Consider the following 24,421-nt stretch of genomic DNA (forward strand, 5'->3'; position numbering starts at 1 on the left):
GCATAAACCAAAATATTAGCCTTTATTGATTGATAGATCAAAAAAGAAAATGTTAAAGGGATAGTTATGAAGAGACGTTGAGTGTGTTGTTTGCCCTCCCTATTTGAAACAAATGTCATTGTAGTGAGTGGTAAAACAAACACAAATTTTCCGTCATTTGGACAAAAAAATTTGCTCCTACAACATTATATGAGCAATATTTATAGATATTAATCTCTTATGACATGTTTACTTCTAAAAATTTTAATTTTTGAAGTATATATTTTTGTGATAATTGATTCAAGCTAACTCGAAATATCAATCTCTAACATGTTCATCCCTGAAATTTTTTAAATTTTCAAGTATATAATTTGTTTTTGTGATAGTTGGTTCAAACTAACTAACATTGTTGGAAGAAATAATAGGTGTAATATCAATGTTTAGATTGTGTTGTCTCATTCTTTATTTGCTCAAAGATTATCTATAATCATTTGTTTAGTATACATCTTATGCCGAATCGAGCAACTTACAAAAATAACTATATTTATAGGGTTAATGAATACAAATAACTATAAGTATGTTATTTTCAATAAATGACTACAATTTAATATCACCTTTTTGTTGTATTATTGTATAGTTTTTTAATTTTTTTAATTTATACATTAATACATCTTCAAGTACAACAAACTAAATAAGGAATTGACTCTGAATATAAATCACTCTCCTTACATTACATCATACAATGAGCAACTTCCCATAATTAACTTTATAACTAAAAAAATACTTATTTAAAGACATATCAGATCATATTCTTTATCAATTTAACAAAAATTGTGATACATCATACTCAATTTTCTTGTTGTCTCCATATTTCTTATTTTGGCGTCGTAAAGGTATTAATAATTTTTTTTCATAAGTTTAAGTTATTGTTGTAAGCAAATTGTTGAATTTGTGAATGATGGTTAAGTATTTCGATTTTGAATAGGTGAACTACATGACAAGTTGTTAAACAAAAAATGAATACACCGATATAGAATATTTTGTTGTTAAACACAAAAATGAGTACTTCGGATACAGCTATACTTGTATTTTCTAATCAACTTTTTATCTTGGATATATTACTTATATATGTAGATATAACTATATTTGTAAATCAACATTTTAACTTGTACTTATATACAATACAAGTATTTATGTATATAAATATGGTTACATTTCAACACTGTTGTTAAGCAAAATATGAATGCATTATACAAATGTACAAAAAAGATACAATTTGTGAATATCAAAATGTATAAGTATGGATACGTTAGACAAACGAGCAAAATAAAATACAATTTATATGTATCAAATTGTATAAGTACGAGATAAATATGCAATTAAAGGACACCCGATGAATACAAAATCACAAAAATCGCTAGCTCCTGCAGTGCTGTAAAATACCTTGAATTTGAATGGATTTGGAGGAAAAACAGAAAATATGTGATGTATGAATATTGATGATAGAATTTCTTTTGATGATAGTAAACATGAAAAAAGATCACAAATGTGTCTGTCGCATTTAATTATAATTATTTTCCTATTTAATATTTATTATATATATATATATATATATATATATATATACATACACATACAAAATTAACTTTGCTATTTATAGTCTAATTATATCCATATAACATAAATAAAATAAAATAAAACTATTTTTCTTGAATATATATATATATATATATATATATATATATATATATATGTTTGTCATATTCTAAAGTTTTTCCCGATATCCAAAAAAAAAGAAAAAATACAAGAATCTATAATCACCCTTGGAACGATAGTAAAGCATAGCCTTAATAATAAAATCTCCCAACATTCAAGAGTAATTCGAGCATAATAATAAATCAAAAAAATTATTTCCATCTCAGAGAGAGATATTCAAGTATGAAATTAGGCAACAACTAAGAAATTTACCCAAGCTCTTGCTATGTCAAGCATATATACATACACCTTTGATGCCTAAAGGTCGTGTCGCGTATATTTTAATGTTATGTATGAAAATTAAAATGAATTACATAAGCAAAAGAAATGAAATTTCAAATGAGCATCCCGAGTCTTTTCCACATTCACCAAAATAACTAGTAGTATCAACAGGTCAAAAGTTCTAAAATTATATAGGAAACATGAACAATTAGAAACTGGAAGGTTTTTCCAACGTAGAACTATGAATTCTCTAAGAACACAATGATAAATAGAACAGCAAAGGCACTTATTCATACAAAACCATTATGAGCCACGAATATCTTCAAGAGTCATAATACTATACTATTAAAGGTTTACTTTAGAGCAACATTCACATTTAAAGAGGTGTCCGTCAAAATTATATCTTTGGAATTATCTGCCTTTGGATGGTTTGGACATTCAAACTTGAGTCTCACATGTACAGGTCTTGTTATGATGATTTCTTCTAAATCTCTTTTTGATGCAAGCAAGAACTGAAGAATTACATCTCTGCTTACCATTGTCCCAGGGTTTAGCAGATCTGCTATCCTGTCTGCTTTCCGTTGTCTACTGTCACTACGGCCATCTGAATCCTTTTTCAGTCTCAGATATAGTGCAGCACTAATGATAACCTAGTGGAGAACCAGAGAAATAAAGACAATCACATAATGACTAAAGCAGCATTTTTGGTTCTGAAATTCAGTATATATACTCCCCAAATTTATAAGGAGCTTAACGCAAGGCATATTTATCATTCATATTCTAGTAGTGAAATTAGGCCAATTCGAAATAGTTAAAGGTAAAAAAAATTGACTTTTCGAAATTCAGTTGATATCAATTATAAATAGTAAAAGTTTCCAATTTATAGCTGAAGAACTTTCGAAATAATTTAAGCAAATTCCTTACGAGATTTTCATGTATCATTCCATACAACTACAAATCACGTTATAAAATATTACCAAACTTATGAGTACCAACGTTAACTGGTTGATGCAAACATCCAAACATACCGTAAATTTTAGTATATTACAAGACATGGGGTTAACACACCCCAAAATACCTAAACAAAATTTAGGTTTCAAAATTAAAGTGTTCACTAGAAATCTCTGTAAAAAAACGAACGTTGTTAGGAGATCACCTTCAAAGTTTCATATAAATGTATAACACATGGATCACATACAAGTTTCACAACTACTACAAAATATAGATATTTTTATGCAAATGTCATCTTCCTTAAAGCTCCCAAAAACTCTTATCTCAACTTCAAGTATCCTCTCAAACATTCTCTACTATAAAAATAACTATCGCTAAACATAAAGCTTAGTGGTATAAAACCTACAGGTTTAGAGCTATATCTCGATTACCTTTGAAGTCGTGGGCGGCTCAATTATAACATATATAAATAAACCAAGTAACCGAATTCAATATTTAAATATTCAGCTATCATGAAGCTCATAGAACAACTTCACAAGAGATTAAATAACAAATTTCGCCCAATATATAAATCATGTCATCACACCAAGCATAATCATGTCGAGAAGGACTAAAGCCTTGTACTAAGAAGGGTCAAATCCCATTGATCAAGAAAACCATATTGAAATGACTTTCTAGTTCGTTCTTAAAATGCACAACTTTCATACTTCACACCAATCGAAAATCCAGAGTCGTATCAAGAGGCATGTCAATAGTGACAGTCACAACTACAAGGACAAAGTCCTAACAAAAATGCCAAGAGTATTGTCGTGTTGGTATCACTTGGCATTCTATTGGCATGCCTATTGATTCAAATCTTTTGTCATCTTGACACAGGATTTTTGATTGGTGTTAAGTATGGAAGTTGTTCATCTTAAGTACAAACTAGAAAGTCATTTAGTTCTTAATTCTCTTGATTGTTGGGTTTTCACTCTTCTAATACAAAGCTTCGATCTTTCTTGATACATAAGTCACATGACTATGCATGGTGTGATGTCATGATCTACATATTGGGCAATACTTGTTATTTAATCTTTTGTGAAATTGTTCTATGAGCTCTCGTGACACCTAAATCTTAAACGATCGAATTTGATACTCTTGATATATATGATTACTTGATATGTTTATATATGATATAATTGAGTTTCTCACAACTTCAAAGGTAATTGGAGAATTTCTATAGTAGGGAATGTTCGAGAATCGAGAGGATACTTGAAGCTGGCCATTAGACATAGATTTTTTTGAAGCTTTAAGGAAGATCACAGTTGCATAAAGGCATATATACTTCGTAATAATCTTGGGACTTGTATGGCATCCATGTGTTATACATTTATATGAAATTCTGAAGGTTGGTTCAATCATGACACAATGGTTTGTAACTTAAATTAGGTGAAATGTTTGGGTGTTTGGGATGTGCAAGTCCATGCCTTGTAATGTACTAAATTTACTGTTTGTTTTGAATGTTTGTATGAAGCATGAACCAATTAACTTTGGTTACTCATAAATTTAGTAATATTTTAGGGGAAATGCACAAGTAACCCCTAAACTATGACCAAAATCTCAGAGACACATTTTAACTAAACTAAGGTCCTATTACCCTCCCTCCCCCCCAACCCCCGAACTTTTTTTTTTTTTGTAATTTTATACACCTTTTGTTAAGTTCGGGGGGGAGGGGGGGGGGGTTAATAGGACCTTAGAATAGTTAAGGTGTGTCTCTGGGATTTCGGTAATAGTCTAGGGAGATAATGGAATGATGGATAGAAATCTCGTAAGGTATTTCTTAAATTATCCAGCTGATTCAGTCTCAGATATAGTGCAGCACAATAACCTGGTGTAGAACCAGAGAAATGAAGACAATCACATAATGACTAGAGCATTTTTGGGTCTGAAATTCAGTATGAAATGCAAGTATTTCTAGACTAGACAATTATACAAATTAATTTATCATTTTAAACAACTTGAGCGAGAAATATCACATGTATCCAGGAGAATCTCAGCAATTCAGAATCAAAAGGAAATTGTTAGGAAGAAATGTACCAATTATACAAATTAATTTATCATTTTAAATAACTTGAGCGAGAAATTTCACATATATCCAGGAGAATCTCAGCAATTCAGAATCAAAAGGAAATTGTTAGGAAGAATATGTACCTCACTTGTTCCAGGACTTGAGTTAACGGAGCAACTTATCTCAACTTTCCCTTCTGGAATTTCCTCACCACAGCTCATCGTAGCCTCTTCTATGGTTGCTTCAATTTCTGATGTTGAAAAGGCTAGGTGGTCGATTTCATCATACCATTGCTGGGCAATACCAACCTGCATATCCTCATCAATTTATTTCTTTAAACAATAGGAAAGAAGGCACTACTTAAGGTATGTGCTATTTAATACTCTGTTCATTTCACATAGATCTCTTCGTTTGACTTTGCACTGCTACTAGAGGAATTTAAAAATGAATTATTCAGCATTTGTTGAGAAAAAATGTTGGACAATATTCCTTTTTTTTTAAGTGGTCCCAGATAACTATTTGCAGTTTATGGTATATACGCAAAAATGAAGAGTGAAAAATCAACTTGGGATGAAGGAAGTAGAATTTATGGGCAAACACAAATACATGAAGCCTAAAGGTAATCAGAAACCTTCTCTGAAGATGTAATCGTGCTATCTGCCTTGGATATTTCAGTTGCTGCCCCTCTAGTTTGCCTCCATATACAACTTTCACCCAATGGTTCAATTAGATCAACATATTCTGGAATATCCACCTTCAGTTGTATGTCAATTTTGCCTGTTACAAAAATGAAGCGAGGTTATCATGGAGTACTCCCTCTATCTAGTAAAACTTAGCCTACTCTCTCTTTTTTACATTGATCTATAAAAAGACAGCTTTTTTAACATGTAGCAGTGACAACCCAATAACCACTCACCATTAATGCATTCTCTATTTGGGGACATCTCAAACTGTTGATTGTCATAACCGTTAATTAAACCCATTAAATTTTAAACCTTGAAACAACACACAAGTCAGATTAACATTATAGACTCCCTCCTATCTGTTGATCATATAAAATTGGTCGTCAGAAGTACGTCAATGATTTCAAATTTGAGTTAACATATACTAAAATTAATTACTCCCTTATGTGTGTCTGAAAATCACTAAAATTTCATAAACAGCAATTGCCTGTTTAGCCAAGCTTTTGAAGGTTAAAAAGTGCTTATATAAAAATGCTTATTTTTTTTAATGACCATAGAAAATCACTTATTTTAAAGACCAAAGGTGTTTCGCCAAGCTTTTGGTGAAGAAATAAGTGCTTTGGGTAGTAGCAAAAGCCTTTTTTCCACTTCTAAACAGAAGCTAAAAAGGGTACTCCTCCAACAAAAAAGTGCTTTTGATTTTTAGGACAAGATTACTCATAAAAAATTTACATTTACCAAATTAAGTAACTTAATGTTTTTGTAATTTGACACCTAAAAGTAACCAAGCACAAATTGCTACACTTTCCACGGCACTTCACAAAACACTTTTTATAAGCAACTGTTAAAGCTGATTTTGACAGCTTGGTCAAACAGGCTGTAAATTTGAAACCATAATTTCAAATATGTAATTGGTTCAGTAGTAATAACATAAAATCTTAACTCAACAAATTTAGGTTCTGGATCCGTCTCTACTGATATATTTACATTTCAAGAATATTTTGAATACATATCTAACTCCTAACATACTAATCTATAACCCCCCTCTGGAGTTAACCAAAAAGGCTCTTTTATTTTTGAAGGAAGAGTAAATGTATCACAAAAGTTATATAAATTACAACCAAATTCTTGCAAGAAATATGATCCAGAAAAAGAAGATAAGTAAGATACAATATTGAAGATAAAAATTATAGGTAGATAAACAACTGAAAAGATCAGTAAAAAAAATTCCAGGTAAGAGTTTTTTCATAAATTATCTAAACTACATGTAATCAATAGGCCATTACTACCTGGCAACAAGTTGAAAGACTCTATGTGATCAATAGAATTTTCTGCCAATGCTGCATCACTGTAACACCAGCATCAAATACAGTAAATTAATATAATTGCCCAAAGAAAGCAGAAAAGAACGATGGCTTGTAGAGCTTCTTTAATCTGTCACACTTACGCAGCACATACTCGTTCCAGAGGAGATGAGGACCAGTAAGGAAACCCAAGGATCCCCAAATTAGAAAACTGGAAGCTTGATAGAGAACTCGAGTTCCTATTGAGTTTTAATACCGTTTGACCAACTACAGATAAGAACAATCTAAAACTGAATCAGGCAAAGCAGATGTTACAACGGATCCAATCATTTAAGACATGACTACCTGTATCACAAATGAGTATCTGATCCTGAAAAGTTACCACAGATGATATAAAATGAACATATGGAATTTTCTTTGATGAGCAATGTGCATCCACTTGCTGCTGCAACCAATCATTAGGTATTTGATTCAAAAGCATCGACTTCTCCAGGATCAATGGCTCACAGATCTCCAAAATATTGGAAAATCCTTTTAGAGTACGGATGAGTCAACAACTGACAAGCCTAAGTGATACAATAGAGACAACTTGAGAACATTCTTGGCAATAATTTATGTACCTTTAATAACCTCTCTGATCAAGCCTGAGGCTAAATCCATGATCCACAACGTCTCACAGCTGCATGCAAGAAAATTAAAGTGAGGGCAGCCCCGCAGCTCAAACCATAAAATTTACAAATATGAGTGTAGAAATTGTCAACATATTTAATTTCAAAATACGGAATACAATTTCTGCAATATATGAGTTTAGAATGAGCAATCTTGGGGCTTTTAGCATTCCAATTTCTATGATTCATAAAGGGGTGGAGACAAGATCACAAGCTTGTTCATTATATTTAAATTGCAAGTTCATGAAATGTTTCCCAATTGGGTTCTAGAACAAAATTAACAGCCAATGTGGGGGCATATGTTCCGAGTATTTCCAACCTTATAAATGTGTTATATTATACCAACTTACCTAGTTATGCTGCCCAAAGATAGATTATAAAACTTAAGGCCTAAGAATATATAGATTACATAGTTTAACAACTATTAACAGACGAACAGTTGCATTATATTTCATGACATTCTGCTTAAAGAGAGAACAAAGAAAAAATGAACACGAAAAGTCAAAGGGAAAACAAGAAAATAGAAACTACAAAAGCCTATATCTGAAGAAATTTTATGCCAGAACCAGTTGACAACAAAAATGAAAAGTTAAATGGGCATAACTAGTCACTGACGGTGTTTTGTGTTGGCACATCAAGATGGGACATCTAATGACCAAACTAACTGTGTAACGTGAACATTCTATAGCATTTAAAGCTTAAGATAATAGATTGAATTGGAAAACGCTACTGATTTTTAAACTTCCCTTATGAAGGAATTATATCTTATTTGAGCTTCATATGGCCCGTTTCAATCTCGAACAGAGGAAAGTTTGAAAGGTTAGCAGCCAATGTAAAAAGAGTGAACGCCAATGTTTTGGAGTTCAGAAACACTAATGGATCTGCCTTTGAAGGTTGTTAGAAAGAGGCTCTAGATAGTACGTGTATCATGGCTTGATCAAAGTATGCATATAATTTAGATGTTATCACACTCATGACAAGGTGTCAAAGGAGACGAGGTACCCCAAAAATCTAACCTAATGAAAATATAATAATGCCAAAAAAAGTGTAGGTATGAAACCATGATAAGATATTAAAAGGAGACTAGGTAATCTCAGAACCACATGAAGGAAGTTATCTCATAATACCTATAATCTCTTAGAATACATGCAGATTTATTGAAAAATAGAATAGACCAGTTTGGAGATACAAGAAAGAAAAGGGGAGATATAATCTGGTTGAATGGGAGGTCACTCAATTAAGAAAAAGGCAAGGAGGACTAGGAATAAAGAATCTGGAACTCAAACCAGCTACCTTTTGATGAAATGGCTTTGGAGATTCGGTAATGAAGAAACTTCCATGGAAGGAAGTAATTGTTCACAAGTTTGGACAGAGCATTCATTCCTTGGTGCTCAAATAAGTAAATTGCACTTATGGGACGGGTGTATGGAGGGCTATCAGAGGTCTATGGTCAAAGCTCCAGGAGAACTCTAAAATCAGAGTGGGCAATGGTAATAATGTTAGGCTTTGGAAGGATAATTCGATAGGGGAAGTACCACTGAAGGATAAATTATCTCATGTTACTATCTAACAACCCTGAAATTGTTATGTCTGATTGTTGGTTGCCAGAGTTGGGATCTTAGCTTCAGAAGGCACTTAAATGACTGGGAGGTGAAAGAGTAGATGACCTGCTAAAAGAAGTGGATACTTTTGGTGGGACAATAATGGAGCCTGATAGACTTCGATGGAGACAGAGTTCAGAAGGAAGTTTCACAGCAAATAAGCTATACAAGAGGGAGAATAGCATTATGCAGAAGAAAGAGCTAAAATATGGAGAAATATTTGGAAGAACATAGCCCCTACAAAGGTGAAATGCTTCAGAGGGCTAGTGGTAAAAAAGGCATGCCTTACTCGTGAAGTGTTTACCAAAGAAGGGGAGAGTTGTGCTGACTAGATGTTTTTTGTGCAATGAGACTGGGGAGACAAATAATCACTTGTTCCTACACTGTAAATTCACTGCTCAATTGCGGAACCTGTTTTTTACATACAAAGACAGTGTAGACAATGCTTGAACATACAGCTGATCTAACGAGTTGTTGGATGAAAAGAGGGGCAAGTAAAAAGTTAGAAAAAATGGAGGAGGATAATACTATCTTGCATATGGTGGCCAATATGGAGGGAAAGAAATGGAAGGTGTTTTGAAGACAAAATCAGATCAGTCCATGATGTGAAATGGAATTGTCTGGTGACTTCATTTTTTTGGTGTAAACAAAATTGTATAGAGGAAATAGACAAGTTAGAAGAATTTATAGGAGCTTTGTAAAGCTAGAGTCTACTTGCTTTGTAACCATGTTTCTGATGGTGGCCAGCATTACCAATGCTGAAGAATATAACAGTACTAATCTTCAAAAAAAAAAAAAAAGACCAGAAGAAGAAGATCCATAAAGGAGATATTAGCTAGTTAGCAATTATATGTCAATTGAAAATGTAGAAAGCTTCTATTACTGTTACTAGTGTCTAAATTATTAAATGTTGAAATAAAACAAATTCAAATGGAGTGTTATCAATAACGAGGATACATATATGGTTATACCCAACCTTAACTAGCTTGGTATTGAAGAATAATTTTTTTCATCGTCTTGTTCCCATTTGCAATTGAAGAAAGCACAAGGAAATCTTTAAACAGATAATATTCCCAGCATCCATCAACTGATTATTCGCTCCTTCAATTTTCCTTATTGTACAAATGGTGCTTTCTGCCTACTGTAATAAGGTAACTCTAAACTAAGCCTTCATTATACGTAAATGTTAGAACAGATAATTGATCCATTTCCATTAGGTTGACAGAGAACCAACGAAAGGAACTTTCCTATCCTGCTTCTGTATCAGAAAACCAACAAGTGGATTATGCCTTTTCACCTCACCAAACAACTCAAACGAAAACAGTGAAAATTTCACAGCTAGTGTTCTATGTTCATTAATACAAAGTCATAGTGCAAAATAAGTAAGGTGTCCTTGCATTTAAAATAGAAGTCAAAACAAAGTGAGGATGAAATAGTACGAAACATCTGCAGATGTATAAACTTGGAAGAAAAATGGACAAGATGTCGCATCTACCTGCGGTTAAAAATGAGGAGATCGCCGTTTGGAGATTCCAGAATGTGCCATGGAAACAGCAATGCATCTGGATTCAATTCCTCAGACTGTGCAGCTAGATCATTTCTAGGCCAAAGCTTTCCCAATATCCAGCTCCATATACTGCTATCTTTATTTGATTTGCTTTTTGGGTAAAACGTGTCCACAACCCTCCTCCCCATATCAGCTCTCCTAATAGCATGATTCTTTCACAACAGGGACATATTTGTTAGCTTTATGAAGTATAGGAACAACCAAAAAAAAAAAGGAACAGTAAGGGTGTCCTCAACCACTAGGACAAAATTTTAAGGTTGTAAAATAGTGGAACATTCTAAGGGCCCGTTTGGCCATAGATTTCCCAAATAATATTTGGGGGAAAATTTAGCAAATAGTGTTTGTCCATACAATTTTCTATTATTTGGCAAATATCCCAAATTCCCAAATACTAGTTATTTCTAGTATTTGGGTCAAATCTCATTATTTGAGATCTTTAGAAAATTGAAATTTTACACCAAACTTTTATCTTTTACAAAAACACCCTCTATAGTAGTGTTGTATTACATAATTTTTTACGTGAACACCAAAGTAGTGATGAAATATTCAGTGCATATGAAAATGAAAGATATGGTTGTTGATGAAAATGATGAACAATCGGTCCAGGGTAACAGTCATGTGATTTGTCTACGTCACGATGTATGGAATGATGTTTGTTGCACTCACTCTAAACTACCACATTAGTCTAGTGTCATGGACACTGCTTGTTATTTGCAACGAAGATCCAATTGACTTGTAATACAAACTTATGGTTAATTTTGATAGTTTTTAAAACTTATGGGTACAAATCACATTTTTTTAAAAGTGAAACATATTTTCAAAATACTATGGCCAAACACGTAGTGTAATTTCACCCAAATTTTCACCCAAATAATATTTGCCAAGAATATTTGGAAATTTGTAGCCAAACACTAGCTAAAATTCAGGTATAACATGAAGGAGATACATGGAAGCAATATTGTCTTTTGAATAACATATCTTAAGATCAATCTATATCCATTTGACAGAAACTTTTATATCATTTAGCCTAAATAACAGAAAGTTATTGATACTTGTAGAGACAACTATAGTTAAGGGCTAATTCCACAACCATATGACTCATAGAGAAGCAAGGAAATAAAAGATATTACCCTGTGAAACCCAATTTGAATGCTCCATTCCTACTTCACTTGATTATTTAGAGAAAAATTATAAGTTGGGGGTTCTGAAGGATTAAATTAGAAATGTGTGGGAGGCCATGCTACATTGTGGTTCTTAGGAGAGGAATAAAAAAGATTACGTTGAAAAGAATAAAAGTGAGCATGCAATCTTACATTCTGTTGCGACTATGGTAGACCTCTCTTGTGAAAGAACTTGGACATACTTCAAAAGAACCAAAAGGGATATAAGGAAATTCACTTTGGGTGGAGTGGAAGTTCCTTTTCTAACTCAGGCAACCATGTACTGCATCAAAATGTCTGGAACTGAGTGCAGACTTATTTACTATTAAAAAGGCTAACAACATCACTCAGAAGTTAAATAACAACATTTGCCTTTTACCACTCACTATCTTTCACTAGTTCACTTTAGTTAGAAGTATAAACACGTAATCACGGTCAGTTAGCTCTAGTTCTTGAAATTCATGTGTGCTCAAATGTTAAAAGCTCAACCCACTAAATTTAGAAAATTGAGCTTCCCTTGATAAAGTAAGCAAGCGTAAACTTGATTTCTCTTTACTGGAGAACAAATTATAATTAAAGGACTTCATTAATTTTTTACATGATGTATGCATATGTTAGACATTAAGAAGGGACACACTAGAACACTAATACTAGATAGGATCAGAACATTAGTATTTTTCCGCATAACTAGTATTGAGTTTCCAATGTATATTGGAACACAATTAACTCAACTAATTTATATCTTTGCTTTTATTCTCAATAACACACAAATATGTAGAAGTTAGAAAAAAGGACCCCAGGAACTTAAATGGCCCATCTCGGACTTGTACAAGCTCAAATTGCTGATTAATAATGAGTTTAGGCCAGGCTGCATTTATTAATACACAAAAATTGGTATTTTGACTATTGCTCATAGCTTCAATTTCATGTTCTTTTGCCGAACTATTTACTTCTCTAATATAACAATTCGGAGACTCATCTCATGTATATATTACTTTTATGGTAAGAAGAAAGACTATTGAGTTTTAAAATATATTAATAGGTTCACATGAAACACAGCACGTAATTTTTAAGAAATGAATTGACTTAATGAATTCTGCCCTTCAGACATCATCATTTTTCTGAAAGTGAATAAACAATTTGAGACATCCCAAACAATTGAACTCTTGAGTGAAGAAGTGGTTTTATTTTTCACTTGCCAAATCAGACACATCCACACCCTTCTCTTTTTTTGTTCCTCTTAACAATCAATGTAAGATCATGAGAAATAGGACATCATACCAAGAAAATTGAAGAGCTTCAATGCAATTACCTCCGAGTCCACAAGATATAGACAGTCCTCAGCGGCATGATAAAAAGAAGCTGCTGGACGCCTTAACTTTGCTGATTCAAATTCTCCATCCTCATGACCAGGGGAAGAACCAATCTACGTCAAATGATCATGTTTGCATTAGAAATTCCTTTCATGCTTTAACAGTAGGATATGACAATCAAAGATGTAGTAGTCACACATGCATGCCTGACACATACAGAGTCTAAGATCTTCCCATTGCCATCAAGTACAATAACTCTGTGGTGATTGGAGTCAGAGAGGAAAAGGCGATTGCCACTCTCATCAACTGAAATGCCACCTGCAAGAAAATTCAGAAACTTAAGTATAAGAGACAAATGCTAGGAACAAGGGGCTTCAAGTCAAATTACAATCCTCGCATTTTTATATGGGGCTTTCGCATCTTTTTATCATCCCATGAAATTATTTTGACAAGGGAAGCTTTTCCAAAAGTAGATTGGCATAGCTATCAGTCTTGGGTTTCAAAAGGCCACGCCATAAGTCCAAGCTTCCTCATAGTGATTCAAAGATAACACCGACTACATACTTCTTTACCTCTTTCTATCATAGCTCTGCTTTGTGGTACTGAACTTTATCGTCATTTATTTTGAAAGTTTAGCGAACTACTCTTTGATGATTCCTCTACTTTATCCTTAGAACCTCTAAATTGCACTAGGTTTACAATCATATCAGTAGAAAGAGCTATAATATATCATTTTATACAAATTACACCTAAATTCATCCATTCTTTAAATGCTTAATTGTTCCTTTCTAGTCTGATTTTCCATCATTTTATAAGGCAACAAAAAGAAAGAGGGTAGGCAGAAAGAGAAACATCATATTCATAACTTTTACTAAAGGGAAACACACAAGTTGCACGTTTGAGGCAGAAAATTTCAAAATCCTTGCACCTTCATAGTTATTAATATATGGGAATGTCCATAATTATCTTTTTAATTTGTGCTAAATCAAAAGTGTCCATAATTATCTTTTTAATAAGTGCTAAATCAAAAGTATGGGACAGCTAAACAGGGGAACCTCTACCTGGAAAGTAAAGAAGCAGGTTTCTCAAGGGAAAACAGAGAGGTGGTTCCTTGAAGTCATCAGTTGGCTTTACCCATGTGCTTGTCAGATTATGCATGATCTTGGGGGTCTCACTCTCTTGTGCTCTGAAATCCTTGATTGCTGACATTGCAGAATGTAACAGAGCATCTTAGTTTAAAGACAACAGAAGGAAAATGGAAGATAGAGTTCCAGTTCTTATCATGCCATACACTGACCATCACCATCACTTCCCCAACAAAAGTCATATTTTGGGATGACTATGCAATTCAGAAGTAATCAATTATACTTCTAATTAAAAAAAAAAATTATCCTTATTAACTAAATCTTTGGATAAAAGTAGTAGCAGCTCCAAGAAAAAAAGATCAGCATTTAAACATTTATCCAGCATGGCAGATATTTTAAAAAAAAAAAAAAAAAAAAGGAGACACCCTACCTTTGTCTAGAATCACAATATCTGCTTCCTTCCCATAATAGGTTGAAGAACTTTCAGAACCATTAAACAAGATATAGCAGGCCTCGGAAGCAATCTGAAAAAGGACGTAGTACGTCAATTCATGAGCAATGAATGGATCCAGTGACAATCACAACATGAGAAACATGAAATAAAGGTTGGAGAAGCTCAGATATCAACAAACAGCAACAACTACATAACCGAGTGTAATACCACAATGGGGTCTGGGGAGAGAATATTTCCGCGAGACCCTCGGCTCAAATAAAGCATATCAAAATCAAGATGGAAAAGAAATATAATAATGAAGAAGCCATGCTAAAAGTAAATGCGAAGAAAACAGTAGAAATAACTAATAATACAGTAACTGAGGCAAAGGAAAAAACAGATAATAATGAAATAGAAAAATAAGAATGTAGGAGAGAATTAATAACAATACCGATAAGAAAAACTAGACAACGCTCAACTACCTACTAACCTCCTACTGTAATCCCTTGACCTCCATATCCTGTTGTCTAGTCATGTATCGATAAGCTGAGTCATATCTTGTCTAATCACTTCTCCTCAATACTTCTTCGATCTACCACTACCTTACTCTCCCCATACCCACCATAGTCAACCTCTTACACATCCACATTGGGGCATCTATGCATCTGCTCTTCACATATCCGAACGATCACAAACTCACCACCTCGTCTTGTCCATCACAGCGGTCACACCCACGTTGACCCGAATATCTTTGTTTATAATTCTCTCCCCTTGTATGCCCAGATCCATTTTAACATCCTCATTTTCGATACTTTCATCTTCTGGACGTGCGAATTCTTGATCAGCCAACACTACAACCTATACAACATACCTGGTCAGATAACCACTTTATAAAAACTCACTTTTAAGTCTTGGTAGCACATTCTTATCTCACAAGAAACTGGATGCAAGCCTCCATCCATCCACCCTTCTCTGACACAATGAGTAACATCATCATCAATTCCCCCATCTCCTTGGATTATTGACCCAACATACTTGAAATTTCCACTCTTGGGGAAGATTTGTGTATCAATCCGCACTTCCACATCTACCACGTATTACATCAATGAGCTTGCACTCCAAGTACTCTGTCTTAGTCCTACTCAACTTGAACCCTTTAGACTCCAGGCCTATCTCCAAAAGTCCAGTGTATCGTTAACTTTGCCACATGTTCCGTCAATCAATACAATGTCATCGCAAATAGCATACGCTATGGCACCTCTACTGGAATATGTCACGTCAATTCACCCATTGCCAAGGAAAAAGGAGATGGGCTAAGGGTTGATCTTTGGTACAACCCCATCACAACTAGAAAATGCTCTGAAACTCCTTCTATTGTCCTTACTAGGTCTTGGCTTCTTCATACATGTCCTTAATCACCCTAATGTAAGCTACATATGCACATTTAGCCTCCAAACATCTCCATAAACCCCCTAGGACTCTGTCATACACTTTTTCTAGGTCAGGAAAGAGAAAATATCACCCAAAAACAACTCATTATGCATATGTTGTATTAAATATATAGAGGGCAATAAGCAACTAAGTAATACTCAATACCCAAAAGAAACATGGACAAATTGCAAGAAATAGAAGCCACATCTTAACCCAAGTACACAACCAAGATGTTTTTTGATGAGGGTGCTGCAAGTTTAACAATTAAGCACAACATTTCCAATATTGATCCATATATCAACATGAATATATGACCAAAGGATATAATTGAATGTAGATAACAACAATTGCCTATTAAAAACATGAAAAGAAAGATTGATGACATAGACATACCCCACAATAGTACAATACGCATTGCATCTTCTAGCACATTGCCAATTTTCTCTAATTTAGACGAGATTCAAGGTCTAACAAGCATATCAGCACCACTTTGCACATAAAAGGAGATTTAGTTGAGGCCTAACACAAAATTTGAACTACTTAACCGATACTGTTGAAGAAGTCAAAATTTAATGATGATGTTATCTTTAAGTTGATCCATTTGGTCCTCAAGGAGACTCTCCAATGTTCAACAATCTTTGAAAGCATTATTATCTAGTTTATAATTCATATTGGTTTTCATAGTTTCTGTTATGACCTATAAGAGTTCTAGAGACTTACTACTTCTTCTCTGCCTGTTAATAACATAGTGCTATTCATAACCCCTGTGAAAGCATATGAAAAAATGTTCCAATAGTGTACCAAAAACATGAACTTATTCATTAACAGAATAGAGAAAACAACATAGAAGGGATTTGTCTATTGTTTTGCCCATTATTATCTTCTTTTTTTTCTTTTTTCTTTTATGAGAAGGTAACAGTCTTGTATTATATTCCAAAAAATAAAACCTGCCACAACTTGTTACAGGTTTACTAATTACGAATGAGTATCAGGAAGATCTTCAATCCTAAATAAACAAAATTACAAGGTGCCTAAAGCATTATTATTTTCTTAAAACCAATGATAGAGTTTATCTTGCTTTCCTTAGAACATCAGCAAGGATATGATGGACACATAAACTTTACATACTAAACAAGACCAAGTTAGCAAATCAATATAAGAAAACACCGTGTCCAGGTACTAATGACAGAAAGTTCAAATCTTCTTTGAATAGTCAAAATTTGCAACTCGTTTCTGACTAAGTACAGATATTTCAATTGAGTCCCGTCCTTGAAACAACTATTAAGACATACAACACAATATATGAAAAACGCAGATTGAATAAGATCCTTCAAACTGCACTAATTGAGCAACAAATTGTGTGAACATACCTCTATAACATTCTTGTTAGCTACCAGAATAGGAAAGGCAATGTATTCTTTCAAGGTTCTCCGAAGCAGATGTGTGCAAATATCACTTGAACAAAGTGGGATCTTCGTATCCTGGAAACCAATTATTTGAAGGAAAGGATATCTGCGACATTGGAAGAAAGTTGAGATCTCTGGAAAGACGTATATAAGAAAATTGACACAGAACAAGTTTGCACAAGGGTCTATGCTACCTATCCTGGAGAAACTTTACTTTCTCAAGCATGCTAGCAAAGTTTGCCTCCGTGATTGAGGAACCATCTAAGAATCCAGCAATGAGCACTAAGAAAATGCCATCTTTCAGAGACTTCTTATCCGGAGTTCCATTGAACCAACAATGAGAAGGGCCTGTAAATTTTGTTCGAAAAGCAACAGAAAATGAGGCAGGTATGCATATATATCCCTTTACAGAAACCAGATAATGAACAAGTTTTAGTAGTGTCAAAAACTAAGCAAAAAATGTGAAGAATATAGAACAAGTTAGTAGTTGATTGGGAGGGCAGTCCGGTGCACTGTGCTCCCTCTATGTACAAGGTCTAAGGAAAGGGCGGAACCACAAGGTCTATTGTGCACAGCCTTACCTGCATTTATGCAAGAGGTTGTTTCCACAGGTCGAACATGTGACCTCCTAGTCACATAGCAGCAATTTTACCAGTGTCGATTGGAAGAATAACAAAAGATATTTCATCAAATTGGAGGATAGGAATCGATGACCATTGGATATATTATGACTGTAGCAAGTTCATTAAATATGTTGATGTTCTCTCTTCTAAAATAATAGCAAAAATGGAGCTAGAACGGGTCTAATGCAAGATGGCTAACCTTGCTTGCTTGGGAAATCTTGCAATAGATTCAACTGTTGCTAATTTTTAACTGATGGAAGAGAAAACAACACGGAAGACATGATGGTCTTTGTGATGTTACTGAAGCAGTCATGATGCGGAAGACATGATGGTCTTTGCAATGTTACTGAAGCAATCATGATGCTACTCAAGGAGCTTTGATGGTGGTGCGAACTAGAAGTCCTAACACTTGTAAGTGATCTTCTGACAGATATGTTGGTAAGGAAGATAGACTGGCCAGCAGTGACATCGAATCAGGATCATACTGTTCATTATCGGAATAATAAAGCAAATGCATACAGCTGTGGGAAACAGATTGCCACTCACAACACTTGCTTTTGCAAAAAATAAGGTACACCAAATACCAAACTAGAAAATGAACTCAGAGTTCAAACATGCAATCCACGGATTGACACATACTAATAAAGCCTCCAACTGAAAATCTACTGCATAGGTAGAATCTTAATGACATAAGAAACATGAATATGTATGCTAAGGCCGTAAGTAATTCATCATATGCATCCATCTACTAAACATTGAGCTCTCAGGACTCATTCAACTAATAAGATCCACATAAAGTACATGATGAACCCAACCGCTGACAAGTTGGTCCAGTACAACAGTCATTTATTGGCCATCTGTACAAATCTTTGGTGCAGCATATAGGAAAGAGAAATATTTAAAATTTTCTCATGCTCGGGATTTTTTTATCTTTCTTTGTAAGTAAGTTTCTTCAACTTGGCTTGTTAGCTCAATTGATCAGAAACCCCTAGAACTTAATGAACTTTGCCTACTAAAACCTATTGGTATCTAGACATATTCCGCATGTGATCTCAGTACATGGTTTCATCCTCACAATTTTACGAAGAAAAACAAAATCACATTTACCAAGTGAAAGCAGCTCACCTTCAGGTTCATCAATAGTAGACTTAATGAAGGAGGGGAAATCGAGTTGGACAAGAGGCTCTGACACAGCTTCTGATATAGTTGAATACCTGAAAGAGACTGTCAAGGACAAGTGAAGACTACTAAAACCTCCAAAATAGTAGGTTGAAAGAATTCAAACTACTACATGGAGCATTAGAAAAACAAATTTAGAATTACTGATCAATCTTTTTTTTCCTATAATCTTTTCCCTCTGATAAATATTAAACCCTAACAATTGTATATTATTTTGGTACAATGATAACAATTGTATATACCATGGTTACCGAAGTTTTTTCCATGTTAATACATATATACAGCACTAGAAAAAAACTAGAGCTCAATTAACTTTACCCATTAAGGAATTAAACAAGAACTTTCAAGGACAACTTTGCATCATCATAACATATAATGATAGAAAAAACTTTCATGATAGTATTTTTTTAATGTGAGCTGAATCAAACATGAAAAATTGATTTTTCTCACTCTCCTCTTCCTTACTGAAATTGAAAGAATTTCAATATAAAAAAATTAACAAAATGATTAAGAGATAACCCAGATTACTACTATTCATTGTTGTTCAATGAGGTGGAAACATAGTTTCAAAGAAATTCAAATTGGTGTACCCTGTATCCAGAAAATAGAAATTGTTACCTATGATCCTGATGGCATCTATAAAGGCACATTGTATTGATGTCTGCACGTAAATTTTTCGAACAATTCAAAAGAGGCGGCAACAAAATGTCATCTTTTCCGAGTAGATTATACATGTTTCCTGTCCAGAATCAGGAATTCATTTTAGCAGAAAATAATTAGAAAACATTAACCAAATAATTTGACATCAGGAGGAAGTAGGTACCAGCAGAAAGAAGAGGGAGCAGCCTATAAGCTTCTTTCAGGCGTCTAACTCGGAGAGCCATAGCCATACTCGGTCTCTCTTTCTCAACTCTTCAAACTTCACAGAGGGAAGCTTTCGAGTTTTTAGGGCTAAAAATGTAGAGACCTTAAATAACTTCTTGCAAACTACAATTACCGAGTAATAACTTTTTACGTTTCATTTTCAACAAGATTTAACTCCTAATTTAGTAAATAAGTAAATACCCTTCATGTAGGGATGGACATGGTGTGGTAGTGTATCACATTTAAAAATTTGATAAAATACATAAAATCATTATTGAAATTGTTTTGAATTTTCAAAAAAGACATCTTAACTTGTAAGCATCTTATTACCCCACCAAAAGTATTAAATAGCGTTGTTAAATATCGTTGTAATACGGTCATTCAGTTCAAAGACATCTTTTCTTTTCTCTCAAAAAAAGAGTCAATTCTCTAAATGGTTATCCAAGTTAAGAAAATTGCCTTGAAATATCATTTATATTTAATTTAGGACTAAAATATCACTTTAATTATTACTATTTTCCTCCAAATATACTTGACACTTCAAAAAATCACTCTCTTCTAGTTGGCATGACATGTCATTAAAGTCTTTGTTTAATAATAGACTAATTTAATTCATAAACTCATTCAACTAAAATAATGATCATTCTTATAAACAATTTGAATTATAGTGAATGTCTAATTATGTGAAGTCCTTGTAGGATATAGTTAGAAATCCTACTTGGGGACCAAGTAAGGTTTTCCCTATAAATAAAGGGTTTTCCTTCATTGTAAATAAGATTTGTGAAAGATTTATGAATCCTCAATATACTTCAAGAGAAATAATAAGTCTTCTCTTCTTTTCTCTCTAGTTTCTTCTTCTTCTTCTATAGTTTTATAACATGTTATCAGCACGATTGTTATATTTTTAAAGAATTGTGATAGAAGACGAGAAAACTGCAAAAGAGATCTTGCATTATGCAATAAGATTCTTATATCTTCAAGGTATGATTTATCTTTATGTTATAATTATTTATGTAACAGATGTGCAGGTATCATCTAAAGTAAGTATTTAAAGAGACTTGTTGACTTTTTATACATTTAATTTTAATTGATTGGGAAGAAAGTTTCTTTTATTTTAATAATTGAATAAGCACAATTTAGTGAAAGGTATGTTTTCAACTTTTATGTGAGGTATGTGATCTATTAAACTATATTTGTTAACTACTAATGTTGATTATAATAAATCAATAATCTCAATTGTGTGTAATGATAATGTACGATCATATTGATGATCATCAAAAGTGATAAAATTACAATTATTTTGAAGGTTTTAGGTTGAGCCTCATTATGGGTAAGACGATAGATTTAAATTTTATCGCACCAAAAGAATAAGATGATGGATTTATGTCCAATCGCAAAAAGAGGGTAAGACATTGGGTTAAAATCCCGATGCACCATGATAATAAGATATTGGGTTCTAGATCCATCAAATTATGAGTAAAACATTTTTACATGGATAAGCATTAAATGTGAGTCTAAATGCACCATATTGATAATATAATAATGACTAAAGAAAAACTAATGTATTTCTGATGAGAAGTCATGAAATTTACTGAATTTGCTCCATTGCATAAAGTGAATGTGGTTGTAGTGCATAATATGTTTGAAAAAAGACAAGTGATTGAATAATGCACATAAATATGGAATAAGGTACTAAAACTATCATAATTTGATAAGCTCACATGTTTGTGTTCCATTCATTAAGAATGAGAACTTCTGATAAATGCTAAAATATGGATTCATTCTCTAAAGGGAATGAGGTGTAAGCCACCATGCTAGTCATGAGAAAGATTGCGACCTTGTTAATGATGTGGTATCACCAAGAATGTCTGTAAGAAGACATGTATTATAGAAAAGTTTCATGTTTTATCTTCGAGCTTGTATTGGACAAGAATTAATGCAATTGAGGCACATTTTATGGTAAATAAGAAATTTACTAATTCCTATACTTTCTTAGTTTGACACGATTGTCTACGACATTGTCAGTCTATAATATTTAGACGAATTATGGGAAATTAAAATGGACTTTCATGGAAGAAACTAAAAATTCTTTTAAATGGTGAATTTTCTTGTACTACTTGTTAGCAAGGCAAGTTAATTGTGAGACCACCATAAACGAAAGTTGAGATTGAATTTTCTGCGTTCTAGGAACATATACAGATATTTGTGGACCTAGTCATGCACCAAGTGGATTGTTTAGATATTTGATGATCCTAACAAATGTTTCTTCTATATGATCTCATGTGTGTCTATTATTATCTCGCAACTTGATGTTTGCAAAAATGTTGGCACAAATAATATGTTTACATGCACAATTTTCTTCAGATTAGTTCATTCAATGATGAAATCACGACTCACCTAAAGGGTAAAGTAATTGAGAAGAAATAAATCTAAAAATTGCTTTTGCAGTAATAAAATCGAAATTTACTCATAAAATAGTAAATCAGAAATTTACTAAAGCAAAAGGCACATGGCGTAGTAAACTTGGAGTTTACGAGTACTACTAATTTTATTAGTTGGCATGAATAATTTGGTCATCCCAAAGATGTGCATACTGAGTAATGAACATACATTGAAAAACTAGAAGATTCTTCCAGAATTCTTTACGCTGCTTGTTCTCGTGATAAAGTTGATTGGATCAACTAAAGTTGGGACTAAATCCCTAAATTCTGAAAGGTATAAAAGGTGAATATGGGCCCATTCACCTATTATGTGATATGATAAAAAGATGCATCTATAAGATAATCACATGTGCGTTTGTTGTCAACATGTAATTTGACATTCGCAAAATTGTTTGTGCAAGATAATTGAGCTAAAAGCACAACTTTCAGAATATGAAATCAAGATAATTCATCTCGATAATATTGATAAATATATAAGATGATGTGACATAAAATGTCACATATAGTGAATCATTGCTTATGAAAATAAAGTTTCATATATTGATATGAAATATGATATTACATACAAACATATTTGTATGAATCAAACTAATATGATCAATTTTTTTGTTAATTGGTTTATGGTCAGGGACCAAATATTTTTCATTTGACTATTTTGATATGTGTTATATAATCAATGAATATACATTGATGCACAAGGATAGACTAATCAATTCTAAATAAAATAATCCTTGAAAAGGGGGGAGGATAAAAGAATCAAAATGATCATAATAAGGATACAACATGCTCTTGGAGAGCCTACGACATAACACTTTATGAAACCTCATGAGAGGGATAGCACCTAAAAATAATGAAGTGATGAGATCTCAATAAATTATGTCGTATTGTGAATCAATGCAAAATGATATATCATTGATGGTATCTTTGATACAATAGCGCGCAATATTGTAAAAAGATTATTATGATACAAATTCTACGTCTATTAAAGCATGCTTGTGTAGAAATAATTATCAAGTGAAAAGTGGAATGATGCATCTTGGTAAGAGTAAAGATTATTTGACTTGCGATCTAGGCACTAGAAAATGTCATACATCTAATATTGAATATTGTTACTTGACAAAATTGATATGAAAATATCCAATGGGTTCAAAATCTAAAGCATATACAAGTTTTTGGAAAACTTGTTTATCATCCTCATAAGGATTAAATCGATTCAAAATGCATGAAGCATATACAAATATTGTTATGCAAGTTGATAACTAGAATTGAAACTCTTGAAGAGTTTTCAAAAGGCAATAGATTATTTGCTTAAAGAAGTTAAAGTAAGGAACTTGCAGAAATATTTGATCTTGAAGGGAAGATTCATAAAATCAGATAGAAGAAATCATATTTCGTCAAGGTTTTTCTACACTCATAAGCTCCCAAGAATGGTCATATCAACATGCAAGAGGTCTGTTCAAGTAATATTATTGTTGATTTATTTACCAAGTCTCTACCAACTACAACTTTCAAGAAGATGGTGCACAAGCTTGGAAAACAAAGATTCTAGTCTTTGAATTGATGTTGTCATTAGGGTAAGTTAATACGCGATGTACTCTTTTTTCCTCACAAGGTTTTGTCCCACTGGTTTTCCTTATAAGGTTTTTAATGAGGCATCCATAATGCGTAATATTAGATATGTATACTCTTTTTCCTTCACTAGATTTTTT

At 33.1% G+C, this 24,421-nt stretch overlaps 1 protein-coding gene across 5 annotated transcripts; it reads right to left on the reverse strand.

The window, feature by feature from the left end:
- Positions 1-2,062: 2,062 nt before the first annotated feature.
- LOC101258693 (uncharacterized) lies at positions 2,063-20,436 on the reverse strand. 5 transcript variants are annotated; one of them, XM_069288772.1, is made up of 18 exons: positions 20,231-20,346; positions 20,026-20,146; positions 19,354-19,442; positions 18,428-18,680; positions 17,800-17,953; positions 17,570-17,711; positions 14,766-14,859; positions 14,312-14,452; positions 13,468-13,568; positions 13,250-13,363; positions 10,706-10,929; positions 7,562-7,620; positions 7,287-7,472; positions 7,085-7,208; positions 6,927-6,985; positions 5,586-5,731; positions 5,098-5,262; positions 2,063-2,606 (listed from the first exon to the last, which is right to left on the reverse strand). In XM_069288772.1, exons 5-18 carry the CDS (start codon positions 17,829-17,831, stop codon positions 2,310-2,312), a joined length of 1,884 nt encoding a protein of 627 aa, XP_069144873.1. In that variant the 5' UTR covers positions 17,832-17,953; positions 18,428-18,680; positions 19,354-19,442; positions 20,026-20,146; positions 20,231-20,346; the 3' UTR covers positions 2,063-2,309. The 5 variants fall into 5 exon arrangements, with proteins under 5 accessions (XP_069144873.1, XP_004247091.1, XP_025888574.1 ...); XM_004247043.5 differs by lacking the exon at positions 18,428-18,680 and having other exon boundaries at positions 20,231-20,436; XM_026032789.2 differs by lacking the exon at positions 18,428-18,680 and having other exon boundaries at positions 19,354-19,452; positions 20,231-20,352.
- Between the last annotated feature and the right edge of the window lie 3,985 nt (positions 20,437-24,421).

The sequence above is a fragment of the Solanum lycopersicum genome, chromosome 9 (genome assembly GCF_036512215.1).
Source record: "Solanum lycopersicum chromosome 9, SLM_r2.1".
In the NCBI taxonomy this organism is placed as follows: domain Eukaryota; kingdom Viridiplantae; phylum Streptophyta; class Magnoliopsida; order Solanales; family Solanaceae; genus Solanum; species Solanum lycopersicum.

What these genes read in the sequence shown, in the direction of transcription:
- LOC101258693 (XM_004247043.5), bottom strand. Translation starts at nt 20,297, where the DNA reads ATGGCTATGGCTCTCCGAGTTAGACGCCTGAAAGAAGCTTATAGGCTG. An exon ending in AGATGCCATCAGGATCATAG is followed by an intron (nt 19,443 to 20,025) that starts GTAACAATTTCT and finishes AGTCTCTTTCAG; the next exon opens with GTATTCAACTATATCAGAAG. An exon ending in GTAAAGTTTCTCCAGGATAG is followed by an intron (nt 17,712 to 17,799) that starts GTAGCATAGACC and finishes CCAATGTCGCAG; the next exon opens with ATATCCTTTCCTTCAAATAA.